At 39.4% G+C, this 16,991-nt stretch overlaps 1 protein-coding gene across 1 annotated transcript in view; it reads left to right on the forward strand.

The window, feature by feature from the left end:
- The window catches only part of FNDC3B (fibronectin type III domain containing 3B), a 399,493-nt gene that overhangs the window by 273,771 nt on the left and 108,731 nt on the right, over nt 1–16,991 (forward strand). Inside the window, exons 7-9 of the mRNA XM_043994436.1 lie at nt 3,226–3,284; nt 11,788–11,945; nt 13,422–13,481. Coding sequence (XP_043850371.1) covers nt 3,226–3,284; nt 11,788–11,945; nt 13,422–13,481 — 277 coding nt within the window. The remainder of the gene's footprint in view (nt 1–3,225; nt 3,285–11,787; nt 11,946–13,421; nt 13,482–16,991) is intronic.

Raw genomic sequence — 16,991 nt, forward strand, 5'->3', positions numbered from 1 at the left:
TATCAGAAGTCTAATATGTTCTAGTCAGTCAGCCTTCATCATACCTGCTATGTCCCAGGCACGGTATTGAGCTCTGTTGTCTTACAGTAACACTTCTTATATTGAAGCAATTAATCAAATTAAAAGAGGGAGCATTTATTGAGTGTTGGCTATTTGCTTGGAGTTAAGATTATCAAAACAAAAGTGGAATCATACCTTCTTTTAAGTAACCTATAATCGGCCTGGAACATTTCTTTCTTTCTCATTAATTAGTTTATGTGAAATCTGTGCAAAGGGTTTTATATTCTTTTATACATCTTTCAGACTAGGCTAGTATTTGGATAAATAATCAACAAAGTATGTGTGTATTAGATATAATCTTGCCCCTTGTCTTCCCAACTAGCAACAACAACAATAAATAGCATTTATGTGGCACTTTAAGGTTTGTAAAGTGTACTACAAATATTTCTTTTGATTCTCACAATAACCCTGGGAGGTAGGAACTATTATTAACATTTTTATTATAATTTATTATTATAATTTTTTAAATGAGGAAACTGAGGCATGTAAAAGTTAAGTGACTTGTCCAGTGTCACACAACTCATAAGTCTCAGATTCGATTTGGGGGGGTGGGCAATGACGGTTAAGTGACTTGCCCAGGGTCACACAGCTAGTAAGTGTCAAGTGTCTAAAGCCCAGATTTGAACTCAGGTCCTCTTGAATCCAGGGCTGGTGCTTTATCCACTGCTCCACCTAGCTGCCCCCTCTTTTTCTTTTTTTATTATGAACTTAACTATCATAAGGTAAACATGAGCATTTTAGTATACACCGAAGAACAAAGAAGGAGGATTATTTATGAAACCATAATGTTAGTACCGTTTTTTAAAGTATGTATGAAATGTAACCCTGTATTAATGAAATCATCATTTGGAAGTTAGAAGGAACCTCAACAATCAGATCTTCCAACCCCAAAACAAAAGGAATCTCCTCCATAACATAATCATTAAGCATTTGATAAGGGTTTACTATGTTCTAGGCACTGTGCTAAGCCCTGGACATACAAAAAGAGCCAGAAGGCAATCCCTGACCTCAAGAAGCTTTCAATCTAATGGGGAGACAGTAAGCAGTAAATTATGTACAAAACGATATTTGTACAGGATAAATAGGAAGTAATTAACAGAAGGAAGGCACAGGAATTAAGAGAATTGGTTGTTTCTCCTTTGCTTGAAAAATCTCAAGGGAAGTAGTGGGATGTTTTATCAAAAACTTTGCTGATATCTAGATGAACTATATGCACAGTTTGCCCCTCCCCACTTAGTTTAGTAATCACATCCAAAAAAGAAATAAGTTTAGTCTGGTGTAATCTGGTGAAGTCAACTCTTTGTAGTCAGCACTTCACCATCTAAACAGTCCCCAGCCGTCACTTAATGACCCCTCCTTGAGTTTTCCCAACCATCAAAATTAAGCTCACCGATTTGTCGTTGGACAACTCTTTTCTCTATGCTCTTTTACTTTTATTTTTGAAAATTGGAGCATCTGCCCTTCTCCAATCATAGGACATCCTTTTGGCTTTTCATGATTTTTCGAATATCACTGACAGCAGCCAGCTCAGCCATCACCTCCACTTGTTTTTTTGTTTTGTTTTGTTTTGTTTTAGGACCAGAGGGTGTAGTTCATTTGGTCCCTGTAGCTTGCAGTCATCTGGGCTGCCAGATGCTCACCTGCTATCTCCTTACTTATCTTGGGCACCAACCCCATTGGCTATTTTTGTCCTGTCATTTTCAGTATGAAGGTCATTCTCCTTTTCTGAGAATACACAAACCACACCACCTTTTTTTGTTTTGTAGCTTGGCATTTGTTTATTTATTTTGTTTGTTAGCTTGTTTGCTTTGGGGAATTTTACATTTATTATCTTTTCTTTCCTTTGCATTTCTATCACTACCCACTAATTCACCCCCTGCTTTTAGGTTCCCAGCCCCCAGGACATAAGCCTTCTTTCCATGGGGCAATTTCATTTTAAAAGCATTCTTTCTTTTACCAGTCTTTTGTCTCATGCACTCCTGCAAAGCTCTTAGCATGCACATCATAAAATATTCCTGCATCAACCTCCATTTGCTTCATAGCAACCTGGGCTTTGTCTTTGACTGTTGTTGTTGTTGTCATTATTATCATTATCACCCTCACCATTATCATCCTCACCACCACCACCATCATCATCATTTCTCTTCTTTCGAAAATGGCTCTCAAGCTGCTGCTTCTTCCATGTTTTGCCTCATCTCTTCCCTCATTTTCACCACCAGTGAATTTCTTAAGCCCGGGGTCTTAAATCCTTTTGAGTCCATCTCTGTTCCTTTCATTCCACTGGCCAAGCAATAAGTGTTGATTAAGTGTCTGCTAGGCATACAAAGACAAAAATAAGACTGTCTTTGCCCTCCAAGGGCTTTTAATTTTCTGTAATCATTTTGTAATTCAAACAAACAAACAAAAAACCTCTCTAAGTCTTGAATGTGACCAGCAACTGTCCATGTGCCCTTTCATTCTTCTTCCTCTGGACACTTCTCACCAAAAGGAGGGTCTGAAGTGCAGCCCAGAGAGAGATGAAAATATATGTTGCTCTATTACTTCATTCCCTCCCAAGGATTTGATCAATGAACCAGCATTCCTTAAATATCTGCTGTGTGCCAGGCATTGTTCTAGGCTCTGGGCATAGAAAGATCCTTTATCTTTTTGGATCTCCAGTACAGTGCCTGACTCCTAATAAAAAGATGTTAAATTAAATTGAATCAATTTGATTCAAAATGTAGCGCCTACCACCCAGTCCTACCATTGAGTCACAGTGGCCCTAGGCAAGTTACTCTTCATATCTGGGCTTCTTTCTTCCAACATACAATGATAAGATAAAGTTCCTTTCAGCTCTAATTCTTTCTCATAAGGCTGACATCTTGCTAAATAAAACCTAGTGTTAACCTCATCAATATGTGAATACCAGTTGGATGTGTTTCTAAGTTGGTGCGTCCCACATCCCTCCACCCAGAACTCCTGTCCTTATGCGGAGTTGGCTTTTTTCTAGGTGAGATATATTTCTTGTGGTTTTCATTCCCTAATTGAAAAGTGTTGCCTAGAGTTAACTTGGCTCCAAGTTCAGATGCCATTGGGAAAACATGAAGGATTTGGGGGTGGGTGCCATCTACTGGTAGTAACTTTTTCTTTTCTTTTCCTCTCCCTTTTTTTTTTTTTCCTCCATAGAATATGACTCGGAAGCAAAGAGGGTTCAAGACATTCTTTCAGGAATTGAGAAACCACAGGTATGTCTTCGGGATTTCTCAGCATCAATGGCAGTCTCATAAATATTTCAAGTTGTATTCTTTTCTTCCACCAGATGGTAGTTAAGAGGAAGGGCCATGAACTTTTGCAGGTTCCTCATAAAATATGAAATCGTCTTTGGTTATTAATAGAGCATAAAGAATTCTGAACAGGAGACTCCTGTGTTGTCATAGTATACTCAGACCTCTTTATTTAGATGTTCTGAGCGCAAAGGGATAGTCTTCCCGCCTTCCAAGTACCTCAGGATTTCCTTTTTCAGATCCCCAGCCCAGACTGCTCTTGTTTTCTTTCGGAAAATTGTTCCTTACCCATATAAATAGCAATTTAACCCAAACTGGTGCTCTGATTATTTTGACTGGTTAATTCTATACTAACATTTGGATGTTATCAGGAAGAAATTATGTCCAGAATATTCAGTCCACCTGGAGTAAACAAAAATCAGCACAGTGGGAGATTCTGTGGTTTAAATATTTAGATTTCTAACCTGCGAGTGCTCTAAAATCTAAGTTTCAAAAGCCAAAATGTTGACTCAGTTTTTCTCCAAAGACTGGGCACATCAGAGCCAGAGGAAGTCTTTTCTGGCCCAGTGTGGAAACATTAATTCCTTCTTCCTTTGTTTTTTTTTTAAGGCTGACCCATTTTTCAAATCCTCTTCAATAGTTGGGACATCTCATCAAGATGACTAGTTACCTGATTTTGTCTCCTTAGATGTGTGCCCCAACTCTGCTGTTTGATTGATATAAATTTTCCACCTTTTCTTTCTTTCTTTCTTTCTTTCTTTCTTTCTTTCTTTCTTTCTTTCTTTCTTTCTATTTATTTATTTGGGGGGCGGGGCGGCAATGAGGGTTAAGTGACTTTCCCAGGGTCACACAGCTAGTGTCGTGTCTGAGGCCGAATTTGAACTCAGGTCCTTCTGAATCCAAGGCCAGTGCTTTATCCACTGTGCCACCTAGGTGCCCCTCACCTTTTTATTTTCAAAGCCGTTTGGAGCTTTATCAAGAAAGCAACCACTCATGTATACATATAGCTGCTTTGATTTATAAACATTTGTGCATATGACTATGTATAAATGTTTTCTCATATATTAAATGAGGAAGGTTCCTTTCTAGATCTATTTATGATTTAAATATATCTGTCTTATCTATCCTTCCATCCATCCATTCACATAGCCATCTGTCTATCCCTCCTCTCTTCCCTACCCACCCATCTCTCTGTTGTATGTACATATTTATATGCACATGTGTGTAAATGTACATCTATACACATATAGGTACAGACACGCATACCTTCATCCCAAATGTATTTCACTTTGCCTGTGTGTGTGTGTTTTCTTCAGGAGAAATAGGGATAAATGAATTTTTTCAACCTGGAAACATGGTATATCCAAAGTTAATATAGCCCATGATTTGAATGTGTCAGAAGTCATGTCTCCATCTCCTCCATGACACTTCTTTTTGTATCAGTCTTATATTGGTCATATTACTATGATTTCCCTATAGAGTTCTCTCAGCTAACTCTCCTGAAGACTTGTCCCTTTTAAGAAAGGGGAAAAAACTGTTCAGCAAACGTAGCCAATGTATCACCCAAGTCCAACATCATGTGTACCCATAGTGCCCCATTTCTTCATAGGAACAAGGTACTGTATTCAGCTCTTAGTACTCTGAGTACTCTATTTTAAAGCTGAATGGTCTTTGAGGAAGAATAGAATTGCCTTATGATGTTTAGCCTAAGGAACAGATGTATTTGGGAGAAAGAGGTGTATCAAAGCTATTTTCAAGCATTTAAAAAAAGGTATTATAGGGAAGAAAAGTTTAGACTATTTCTGCCTCATCTTAGAAGACAGAACCAGGCATAATGGGTGAATTAACAAAAGTAGGAGATTTAGCCTCATTGTAAGGGAAAACCTCCTAATAATTACAACAGTCTGAAAGCGAAATAGGCATCCTTGGTAAATAGTTTTCCTCCCTTACTTGAGGTCTTCCCTCAAATCAAATGACTTTGAGATCCCTTCCAACACTGAGGTCCTAAAAAAATATGATGACCTCTCCAGTGAGTAGCATTAAGTAATAGAGATAGAAGCAGTGACACCATGGTTCAGCAGCAAGAATAGTGAAATTACCAGCCCCAGAGATGGGAAGGAGGATTTCAGGTGTCTTTGTGGAAGATAAGAAAGAGCCAAGATGGCAGCCACTGCAGTTGGGAAGCAAAGGATGAACTCTCATACTGGAAAAGGGCCTTGTTGCACTTACCTCCTATTTTCTAGCTACACTTAATAACTCCATGACCTGTAGCTCTTGGAATATAAAAGTTGTACGTTTAATTTTTAAATAACGGCTTTACGCTGGATTAATGACCAGATGGAAGAAACTCTCTGAGTGTGGGGGGCATGTATATCTTTCTTTGTACCCCTCATCACATAACACAGTGCTGACACTCATTGATTGATTGATTCATTGATTGAATTCATGTTTTCTTTCTGGTAATGGAAGCTTTGGTTTCTAGGCCTGAGCTGATGTGTAGGTGGAGTGAGGCAGGAGGACTCATTAATGGAGAGAACACCATATTTGCAGACTTAAAACCCAAATCTGAATGCCACCCCCATAGCGTGGCCTAGGAGCTCCCAAAAGGCCCTTCCCCTCGCTCGGCCTCTATTTCTTCCTCTATAAAATAAGGCCTTGGAGTAAATCCTTTCCAGATTTCAATTTTATGATCCAGTTTAACCTACCCAGATTCACTCTGGAGGTGCTATTCTGTGAGAGATGTAAACAAATATTTTTGGATTTCCAAGGTCTCCAGGATATGGTGATGAGGGTGTGTCACCCCATGGGAATTGTGCAAAAGTAAGTCAGTGATTTGGAATTTAAAATCATAGCTGTAGTATAAAAAATAATCTTAAATAGTTTGCAAGAGGTATCTACCTTTCTCTAAAAAAACCTAAAACAACCCTCCTCTAAATTGCTTTATTACTCTTTGGTAGTGATGTTGGAAATATTCTCACTAATACTAATGAGCAGTTTACTTTGCTCATGTAAACAGACAGGAGCTGGACTTTGCATTCACTGTTGTTCACACTTGCTAATGAGTAACTCCATTGAACTTCAAGCCACAAATGATTTGAAGGGCCCAGCACTGAGCAAACTGACCCAATATAGGCATCTGTCCTGTGTCAGAGAGATTTCTTTGAAAGGTAAACAGCTGCATAGAAGCAAGACCCTTTGATGGTTCTCAGACAATCAGGAATTGGGAAAGGAAACTGTTCGTTGTGAAATTCCTAGATTTACAAGGACCTCTTTCTTGGAGAATGCCCTCTTGGGTGGTTTGTTTTCCCTTGCTTTATCACACACTTCTCTTGGGGCACTTTTGAAGCTGGAGTCCCTTCCCGTGGGACCCTGAAATGCCTTCATGGACTTCTAAATTCCCTCCCTGAACCATCCCTCCTGTACTTCCTTCTCTGAAGCCAAGCCAAGATGAGTCAATCTGAGCCTCTCTCTGCAGGAAGATGGCAGCCCTAACTTGGATGCTTGTTGAGAACATGATGGATATTCTGATTCAGGCAAAAACCTCATTGCTTGGCACTGATGTCCCTGAAATCAGGATTACCTGAGTTCAAATCCTGCCTCAGATACTCATGATCCTGGGCAATAATAGATCGATCAGTTAATTAATTAGTTAATTGATAGATTGCAGTAAGCAGCAATCTTTTAAAAGTCATTCTAGGGGCAGCCAGGTGACACAGTGGATAGAGCACTGGCCCTGGATTTAGAAGGACCTGAGTTCAAATGTGGCCTCAGACACTTGACACTTACTAGCTGTGTGACCCTGAGCAGGTCACTTAACCCCAATTGCCTCACCAAAAAATCCAAACCAAAAAGTCATTCTGTTTAAAAAAAAAAAGATAGATTATTATAATCAGCCAGGATGAGTGGTGGGAAAGGGTTAGAAAGGAAACCAGAATGAGGAGGGGGAGAAAGCCAAAAGTGGAGAGAGGAAAGGCAGACCGAAGATGTGAATGATTAAAAGGAAATGAAATTGTAGCACTTCCTAGTATACAGACAAGCTAAAATTAGGCTAATTGTTTTCTATAGCAGTTCCTCAGGATATTGTTTTAATAAACAGATGAGAATGATATATATTTGAATGGCTAATAATGGATACTTTATGTGATATCTAAATTCCTTTTTATATCAACTTCCATTATTAATATGCCTAGCAAACCCATTTTTCCTTCTATGGTAGGGGTTGTTAACCTGGGAGTCTGAACTTTTTCTTTTAATATTTTGATTGCTTCATTTTAATATAATTGTTTTCCTTTGTAATCCCATGTATTTTATTTTATGCATTTAACATTATTCTGAGATGGCATCCTCAGGTTCTAGACTCCCACAGAGATTCATGTCCTAAAAAGGGTTTAGAACCCTGAAATTAAGCCTGACTCCTGTCCAGTTATCACACCTCCTGATGTTCATATTGTCCAAAATTAATGGTGGTGTATTGCTTATTACCTCCTCTAACGTCCTTCTGGATTAGAATTCCCCTCTCTGATATTTGTTGGTTCTGTGATTTTGGAGAAATCACTTCTCATTTGCCCTCCTCTCCCCCCCCCACCTCAGTTTCCTCATTTGTAAAATGAGGGGTTTGGACTAGGTGGCCTTTAAGGCCCCATCTGTGATTTTGTACTACTGAGAAATAACTTCATGTCTCTGAACCTCAGTTCCCTTCTGGGTTAGCCGGATAATCTCACTACAAATTCTCTAAATTTTTCTAAATGAAGCACCTTATTACCTAAAGATAGGGATAATTATTTTTCTCTGTGGCCAGTACTTTTATCTTTAATTTCTCTCTTGCCATATGACTTTTTTTATAACTGTCTAAAAAATAGGGAGAAGGGGCCATTGTTATGTAACCCTCTAGGGAAGCTGTCAGTATTTTTCCATTGCAAATTAAACTCTTGCTACCCTTAGTCATTCCAAGCTCCCTTAAATAGGTTCCCAGAAAGAGGTCCAAAGTAGCCTTTGTAGAAAAGTGCTGTGGTTCAGGAATTCTTTTTTTTTTCTTTTCATAAATCTGGCACTGAAGAACCAGAGGAAAATACATGTCACAGGTTGAATATTTATTGCAATGCAGCATGCTAATTTAGCTAACTTCTCAAAAGAAAAATGGTGCCCAGATAAGCTACAAAGCTGGGAATGCAAATTGATATGAATCCACAGCCATTTACCATTTTAAGGGACATGATTTATATTCACTATTTATTGAGAGACAGAATATTATTTTAAGTAGCCATTCATGAAGTCATTGCTTAATCAAATGAGATAATATATGCAAAGTACCCTACAAACCCTAAGGAACTGTATGAATAGTAGCTATTGCTTAATGTATACCATTTTCTCAAAATCATATAGAGTTGTCATTACTTTCTCTGATTTCCAGGACCTAATCAATTTACTTAATTAAAAAAAAAAGTCCTTGACTTAACAAAGACCTACTTAGCAAAATTTATAGTGTATACTAACAGTGGATAAGAAAAGTATTTCTATCGTTCATTCCCTCCCTTTCCTTATAGTTTGATAATGAATTGATAATTCACTAATACTTAAGAATCCTCTAATAATAATGATGACTATTATTAGTGGTAGCTAGCATTTATATATCACCTACTATATTCAGGCACTGTGCTAAATGCTTTACAAATATTTCATTTGATCCTCACACCTACCCTATTTTTTATACATTTTATAAAAATTAATGTATCTATTATTTTATTTTATTTATCATTTTAAAGCTGAGGCAAACAGATTAAGTGACTTGCCCAGGGTAATTTAGTTGGTAATTGTCGGAGGCTGGATTTGAACCCTGGCCTTCCTGACTTGAGGCTCAACACTCTATCCACTGCACCAGTTAGCTGCCTGCAGAATTCTATTCCTTATGCTACAAGAGATGGTGAATTTAAACATGATATAATCCCTGCCTCATAGTTTACAGATTAGTGTGAGGATATAACACACAGATGTCAGTCCAGATACAAGATACTATTGTTGTGGGCCCAGAGCACCCCAGAAGTTCTCTGGGGCACATCAAGTAATCTTCTCCTTGAGAAACTAAACCAGAGGACAGATAAGCCTAGAGAGATAAGATGAACCAGTAAGGATTGAGCTAGTTTTGGGACCCCCACCCTTCATTCAAGTCTCCCTCAACCCTGGGGTGACAAGATTAGGTGTGGCTGCTTCCTTTGTGTTGAAGAGATCTGCAGCCACCCCTCACCCAATCCCTCCAGCCACCACCAATGGGGGATGGCCGTCCCTCACTAAAGGAACTTTCCACCTTGAGATGGTCACTCCCCTCAGTCCCCTATAAAAAGTACCTGCCAGTCTCCTGCTCAAGGAGATTGGTATCTCAGAGCCAAGCTCTATGCCTTTCTCCCCATGAGAAGTCCAAGGATTTCTCTTGGTTTCCCTTCCCCCTCCCTTCCCTTGCCCCTAAATAAATTACTATCTTATTCTAACTGGTTTTGTGTACAAGAGGGTATAATTCTTTAAAGAGGAATTCCTAAGGACCCCAAAGCCCCTACTCATTTTCCCCATGACACTATGTTATCAATAGTATGGTGGCAGGAAATATCAGGTATCTTTTCAGAGCCTGGGATGTCAAACATGTGGAAGAGAGAATAAGATTAAGCTTGAAAAATAGTGATGGCCAAAAAAAAAAAAAAGAAAAGAAAAATAGTGCCATGGGAGGATTATGGGCCCCGGTTACCCCAACAGTTCTCTGGGGAGTTCAAGGAACTTTTTCCTTGAAACCTCAAGGGTTTTCCCTTGAAATCAAGTAGGCCTCTCCTTGAACTCAATCAAGGAGACACACACCCCCAAAAGAGATAAGGGGCAAGCTTGGTTGAGGAACACCACCCTGCATTCCAGCCCTCCTGAGCACCTGGATGAGGTAATCCAGGAGAAGATCACCTGGAACCGCCCACCAGCAGACTGTTTAGACCCATCAGGACAAAGTTGAGGCCCACCACCAGATTGCTCTGGAGGGATTCCTCCTACCCCAGAGCAATGCAGAAGGACCCCCAGCCCCTAACCCAATAAGAGACTCTTACCCACCCCATCTAATAAACCCTATAAAATGGCGCTCCCCAGCTAGTTGGGGAAGAAAGCATTTTGTTTCTGCAAAACCTTCCTCCCGGCCAGTTTCCCTTGTACCCCCATAAACCTGTTCTTTCATTCCTAATTAGGTCTTGGGCGAGAGTGTAATTCTTTACAGAGGAATCCCAAGGACCCATGTGCTTTCTCCCCATATCAATAGTGATGGCTATAGCTTGTAGAAGAGCTTATACTTTAAATATTGGAGTTTGAACTTTACTTGGTAAGGAATAGGGAATCACTGTAAGTTACTGAACAGAGGAATGAGAGACAAAAACAAATTTAGGAAAAGGGGCATCCTTCTCAGGCAGATACTCTCCCTGTTGAAATTTTTTAACAATAAACCACTAAGTAGAACTCAATTGCTTTGCTAAACTAGAGTTTACCATGTTTCTCTTTTTAAAAATATTATACAGTCAAATTTGCAAAGAAAGCAAATAACATTTCCTTTGACCCAGAAATTCTACTGTCGCCAAGGAAGTCGGTGACTAAAAAGAGAACTATCTCAAGGAAAGCAGTGATTTAAAAAAAACTCTCATAAACATCAGATATTTATAGCAGCATTTTGGGGGGCCCTTTAATAAAGTAGATTCCAATCAGTTCTAGAATGGGTTGACCAAGCTGTGGTGCATAAAAATAAGAAAATAGTTTTATGCTATGAATATTTATGAATGTGATGAATGCCAAGAAGCATGAGAAGACATAGGAACTGATGCAAAGTGAAGGATGCTGCCCTAGGAAGACAATATATATGTTTACTACCACATCGTAAATGGAAAGAGTGATGGCCACTAAATGTATTACAGAGTTACGTGGTCATTCAGAGAGTGTAGGTTACACAGTATGTGTTAGAAGTAGCATGTGAACCTAGTTCTTCCATAGTTGAGATTTGCTCACTATGCATCATGCTGATATCTTTTTTTTAAACCAGATTTTAAGTCAAAGAATTATCTAATTTTATTCTGTCGTTGTTAAATTCAACGTTGAGAGAATTGAGTTTTATCTTAATTGTAATTATATGAAAGTAACAGACCTCATCAGGCTCTTCCCAGAACACACAATGTATCCACTTTGTATGATATCACTATCGTTGGTGCAGATGTTTTGTTATCAGGCCAGATGTTGAATGACTACAGTGTGGTTCGTGATGCTGTTAAAATTTTGGTAAAATATATTTCTTGCCTTTCTTCTTATAATGCATTTTAATTAAAAATTCTTACCTATTGGCAAATTAAAACTCACTCTCATGTTTGGGTTTGTAAGTACAATGCGTTTATCATCCAGTGTGAGCAAGCAGAAGGTGAGGTATTGATCTGACCATTTTTACCCTGATTTTCTTCCTTAGGTCTCCAATGTCCAAGCAAGGACAGTCCTACTCTCATGGGCCCCTCCCACTGGCCTTTCAAGTGGAGATAGGCCCCACAACAACCCACCCTACCCCTATAGCTATGAAGTGGCCTTATCAGACAAAGGGAGGGATGGAAAATACAAGATAATTTACAGGTAAGGTTAATTGTATCATTTATTTCTATTCCCTTCCCCCTGAAGGAAAATGCCCATGTTTTGGGCTTGAGGCCCTTCCCATAATTCTTTATCTCTCCCACCCTCCCACCGTGCACCCCTCTCTCCCCCTTCACCCCCACCCTACCTTTCCATCATCCTGACTCCTTGCCCCAGTTCATAGAGGTCAACACAAGGAAGTGAAACACAGAAAAACCTCCCTGTTTTTCTGCCTTACAGTTGGAGAGGCATTAGGGACTGACAGTCTCTGTCCTCACTATAGCAAAGCGAGAATAAATGGCTACTAACTCAAGTCAAGAACAATGAATGTTCCCCACTGACGCCCATTAGAGTCTTTGGTGCTATTAGCACACTCCTGACAGGTTTTAGGCACACTGTGGAGTAAATAGGATTTTGGGGGCCAGCCTGAGAACTTAACCACTGCACTGAATGTTGATGCTCTTTGTGAACGTGTTCCAAGATCCAATCAACTGATTTGGCAGGAAACTGTTGGAACATAACTATTCATAATTTGGGGGCTTCCTCTTAATTGAAGGGGACATTTTCTATCAACATTTCTGAAGTCTTTCCTGAAATTAAAAATAGGACAGTAATTTGAACACATTCTTACCTTTGAGTTTATTTATAAATACATTTTCTGTGTTGTGGTGTTTTTTTTTTTTTAATTGAATCATTATTGGCATCAAAAAGAAAACTCCATGGAAAGTCGGTAGAGCTTCCCAACAGAATTGAACACATCCATTCTGAGAATATTAGATGAGTTGAGTAATCTGGGCTCTGACTTGATCTAAACGATTTCATTTCTAATTCAACTCAACAAGCATTTGTTCAAACTGGCTGTTTACAAAGCTCAGTGCTAGGTATTTGGGTAGGATGGGAATGAAATGGTCCTTGCTCACAAGGAGTCTGCAGTCTGCCTAGGCCATGAAATGACCACATTAGCATCTAATTACAAAGTACAGATGGAGACACACAGGTGAGGCGCTCAGGAGGCTCATTTCAGCCTCTTCTGTCCTCAGATGACAAGGGTGATAACATTAGCTCCTTATAGTTGGTTGTTAGAAATGATGTGATCCTACTGTGGAAGACAGGCCAACTGCTGCCTTTTGGAAGATACCTTTGGGAAAATTAGTCTTTCAGGCAGCTAGATGGCGTAGTGTATGGAGCACTGGCCCTGGAGTCGGGAGGACCTGAGTTTAAGTCTGGCCTCAGACACTTATTAGCTGTGTGACCCTGGGCAAGTCACTTAACCCCCATTGCCTCACCAAAAAAAATTTTTTTTTAAATTAGTCTTTCATGTTCTGAATATAAGAAGACCTCCCTCATTGTTTATCCCCTGCCTTATCAAGTCTGATATCACCTTTTTGTTCATCTCCTTGTCTCCTTTGGGAACCAAAAACTAGTACCTGTATTCTTTGAAACTGTTTTCAAAACTTCATAGACGATTTCTCTTTTCAGTGGAGAAGATTTAGAATGTAGCCTGAAAGACCTTAGGCCAGCCACAGATTATCATGTCAGGTGAGTTATGGCGCCCAAGTTGTGTCTTACTTGAAGAGATAAATCTATGGGCTTAATGCATTGTATGTTTGTTTTCTTGCTTTGCATCTTTTTTTCTTTCTCCTTTTTCTGTCTCTTCCTTTCTCCCATCTCTCTCTCTCTCTCTCTCTCTCTCTCTCTCTCTCTCTCTCTCTCTCTCTCTCTCTCTCTCTCTCTTTCTCTCTTTCCCTTTTCTCTCTCCTTTCCTCCCTTTTTTCCTTCCTTCCTTCCTCCCTTCCCTCTTTCTTCCTTCCTTCCTCCCTTCCCTCTTTCTCTTGCTTTCTTGCTTTCTTGCTTTCTTCTTTCCCTAACTCACTCTCTCACTTGCCAGAATCATGGATCTTTGATTTAGCTCTGATATTCTCTGTATTTGGTATAGTTCCTTAACATTTAAAGCATGCATCTACATACTCCATGACTAACCAAGGATTACTGGAACAGGAAATATATAAACTTTATCAAAAGTAACAGAAAACTAGATAAATATAGATAGGGAGACTTAGCTCTTTATAATTAAATTCCCAGAGAAGGATTTTTTTATAAGTGTTGTATGACATTCTAAGATCGGAGTGATTATTTGTTTAAACATTTTCTCCCGGAATACCTTGACTCATAATATACCTGATGGATTCTATGGTCAATTATTAGCTACGACTACTATTTCGTAACCTGTGTAAACTTTCCCATTCATAACAAAAAGGCAGACAGGGCCTTCTGTCATTTGGAAAGTTGCTAATGACTGTATAAGAAAAGCAACCATGCTTTTCAATGGGTTGATGGAAATCTTTTGTTTGAGCTAATAAAAATTTTTAAAACATCACGCTCATCACTCAATCAGTAAGCATCCATCCATTTTTCTTACCTATCAGACACTGTGCCGAGTTCTTGGGATACAAAGACAGAGTGAAACCAGTCAATCCGTTTTGGAGCTTACGTTTTAATGGGCTTCACTCCCATTTGTTAAAAGTCATGGAGATGTTACAGCTGAAAGGGACTAGAGCTGTTCTTCACTTTCAGCATCTGTCTCCCACCTCCATGTGTTTGTACAAGCCTCATGCTGAAAACCAGTGCTTTTTCCTCTGCATCCTATAATATCCCTTCTTTAAAAATCCCCTTCATAAATATGGATAGCTCAGGTGAGCATTGTGCCACTGGGGAAGGACCAGTGGTAATATTCAACCCTAGTTGTACTAGGACACCTCAGGCTCCACCATCTATCTCCTGATGCCCTCTATCTACACTTTGGGTGTAACTGTCAGGAATGCTTAGATAAATATTTGGTTTTTTGGGTTTGTTTGGGTTTTTTTGTTTGTTTTGTTTTGTTTTGTTTTTTGTTTTTGCAGGGCAATGAGGGTTAAGTGACTTGCCCAGAGTCACACAGCTTGTAAGTGTCAAGTGTCTGAGGCCATATTTGAACTCAGGTTCTCCTGAATTCAGGGCTGGTGCCCTATCCATTGCCCCCTCAGATAAATATTTAACAGCTGGGGTGCAGGAAATGTACCCATAACATACTTTTAAGCTTAATCTGAATTATTAACATTTTCTCCATCACTTTCTTAAGTTTAGATAATTAGCAAAACAATAAATCTATCCTGATTTGTAGCATTCCCTAATTTCCAAGGTGTAAATATTCACACTGCAGATTTAACAATCTTCTCCCTCCAACTAACTAAATGCCTCCAGGACACCAGTGTCTTCTAGCCTAGTGCTGTCAAACTCAGATAGAAACATTTTTTATGTTTTCACTTTGAAAATCACAAATTAACATTATCTATGTTGTATTTTTTTTCTTTTTTCTTGTTAATTATTTCCCAGATCCATTTTCTTCTAGAGTTGGACACATCTCTTCTCTTCTAAAGCAAAATCTTACAGCTCTTGGTCTTCTTTTGTCTACCTAGTATATATTAGAGCTATTAAAGCATGTTATCACTCACTTTATTTTATTATTTTATTTATTTTTTTGTGGGACAATGAGGGTTAAGTGACTTGCCCAAGATCACACAGCTAGTAAGTGTCAAGTGTCTGAGGCCAGATTTGAACTTAGGCCCTCCTGAATCCAGGACCAGTGCATTATCCACTGTACCATCTAGCTGCCCCCATGTATTGCTCAGTTTGAAAAGCATCAGCATCGGGGCAGCTAGGTGGCGCAGTGAATAGAGCACCAGCCCTGGGTTCAGGAGGACCTGAGTTCAAATCTGGCCTCAGACACTTGACACTTACTAGCTGTGTGACCTTGGGCAAATCACTTAACCCCAATTGCCTCACCAAAAAAACTAATAATAATAATAAAAAATAAAGCATCAGCATCATTTAAATTTTCCAAATAGCCCTGGATTTGGAATCAGCAGCCTTGGACACAGATCATTTAATTCCTTGTATTTATATCCCTGAACTTAGCATCATGCCTGCAACACAGCACTGAATTAACTGGTTCTCTGCCAGGTGTGACTCTACCTATATGACTGGGCAAGTCATTTCACTTTCCTTGGTCTCTATTTCCTTCTCAGTAAAATGAAGGCATTGGACAAGTTGGATTCTAAGGATCCTTCCCAGACCTAAAATTCTGTAAAGCCTTTGATTGTCCCACCAGTTTCAGCAGGGTGTTTTTGGCCTCTGCTTTTTAGTGACAAGCATTGTTCTAATCACTCAGCAGCCGCAGGAAAGTTTGGCCCCGTAACTTTTCCAATGATGTGATCTTGGGGGATAACATTTCCCAGACCAATTATCACATGATGAAACATCTCCAAAGCTTTTCAGTCTGTGGCCATTGCTGCTGACAGGGTGATGGGGCACCAGCCGATCAGGTTACAGATGGGCTTGAGGGAGGGGGGGAGTGGAGGGCACATTTCTGAGAATCCTCATGCACCTGTTTCATCAGCATTTTGCCAGGACTTGACCTCAAGTGAATGTGGAGAATGTTTGCGCCAACACTGCATTAATTGTGGGGCTTGGCTTTGTTTTTTTGAGGTGGGTCTTGATGTTTTATTTTGTTTTTTCTTTAATGAAGTGGTTCTCCCTTCTCTGGAGAGAGGCAAACTGGTACCCCTGGCTGGCTGATTTATTTTTCTTAATAATATTTTCCCCTAATTTACACGTAATAAGACTTTTTAACATTCTTTTTTAAAAAAATTCAGTTCCAATTTCTCTTCCTTCCTCCTAACCTCCCCTCTCTGCCTGTCTGGTATGCAGCAACTCAGTGAAGATGTTGAAAACAAGTAAGAGGGGCAACTAGGTGGAGCAGTGGATAGAGCACCGGCCCTGGATTCAGAAGGACCTGAGTTCAAATCCAGGCTCAGACACTTAATACTTACTAGTTGTGTGACCCTGGGCAAGTCACTTAACCCCAACTGCCTCACAAAAACAAACAATGAAAACAAATAATAACGTGAAATATAGTGTATCATAGAACCTTAGAGAATTTCTAGTCCAGTGCCTTCATTTTATAGACCAAAAAATAGCCCTTAGGAGATTAGGTGACTTAGAATCTTAGCC

This window comes from Dromiciops gliroides, chromosome 3 (genome assembly GCF_019393635.1).
Source record: "Dromiciops gliroides isolate mDroGli1 chromosome 3, mDroGli1.pri, whole genome shotgun sequence".
NCBI classification, from domain to species: Eukaryota; Metazoa; Chordata; class Mammalia; order Microbiotheria; family Microbiotheriidae; genus Dromiciops; species Dromiciops gliroides.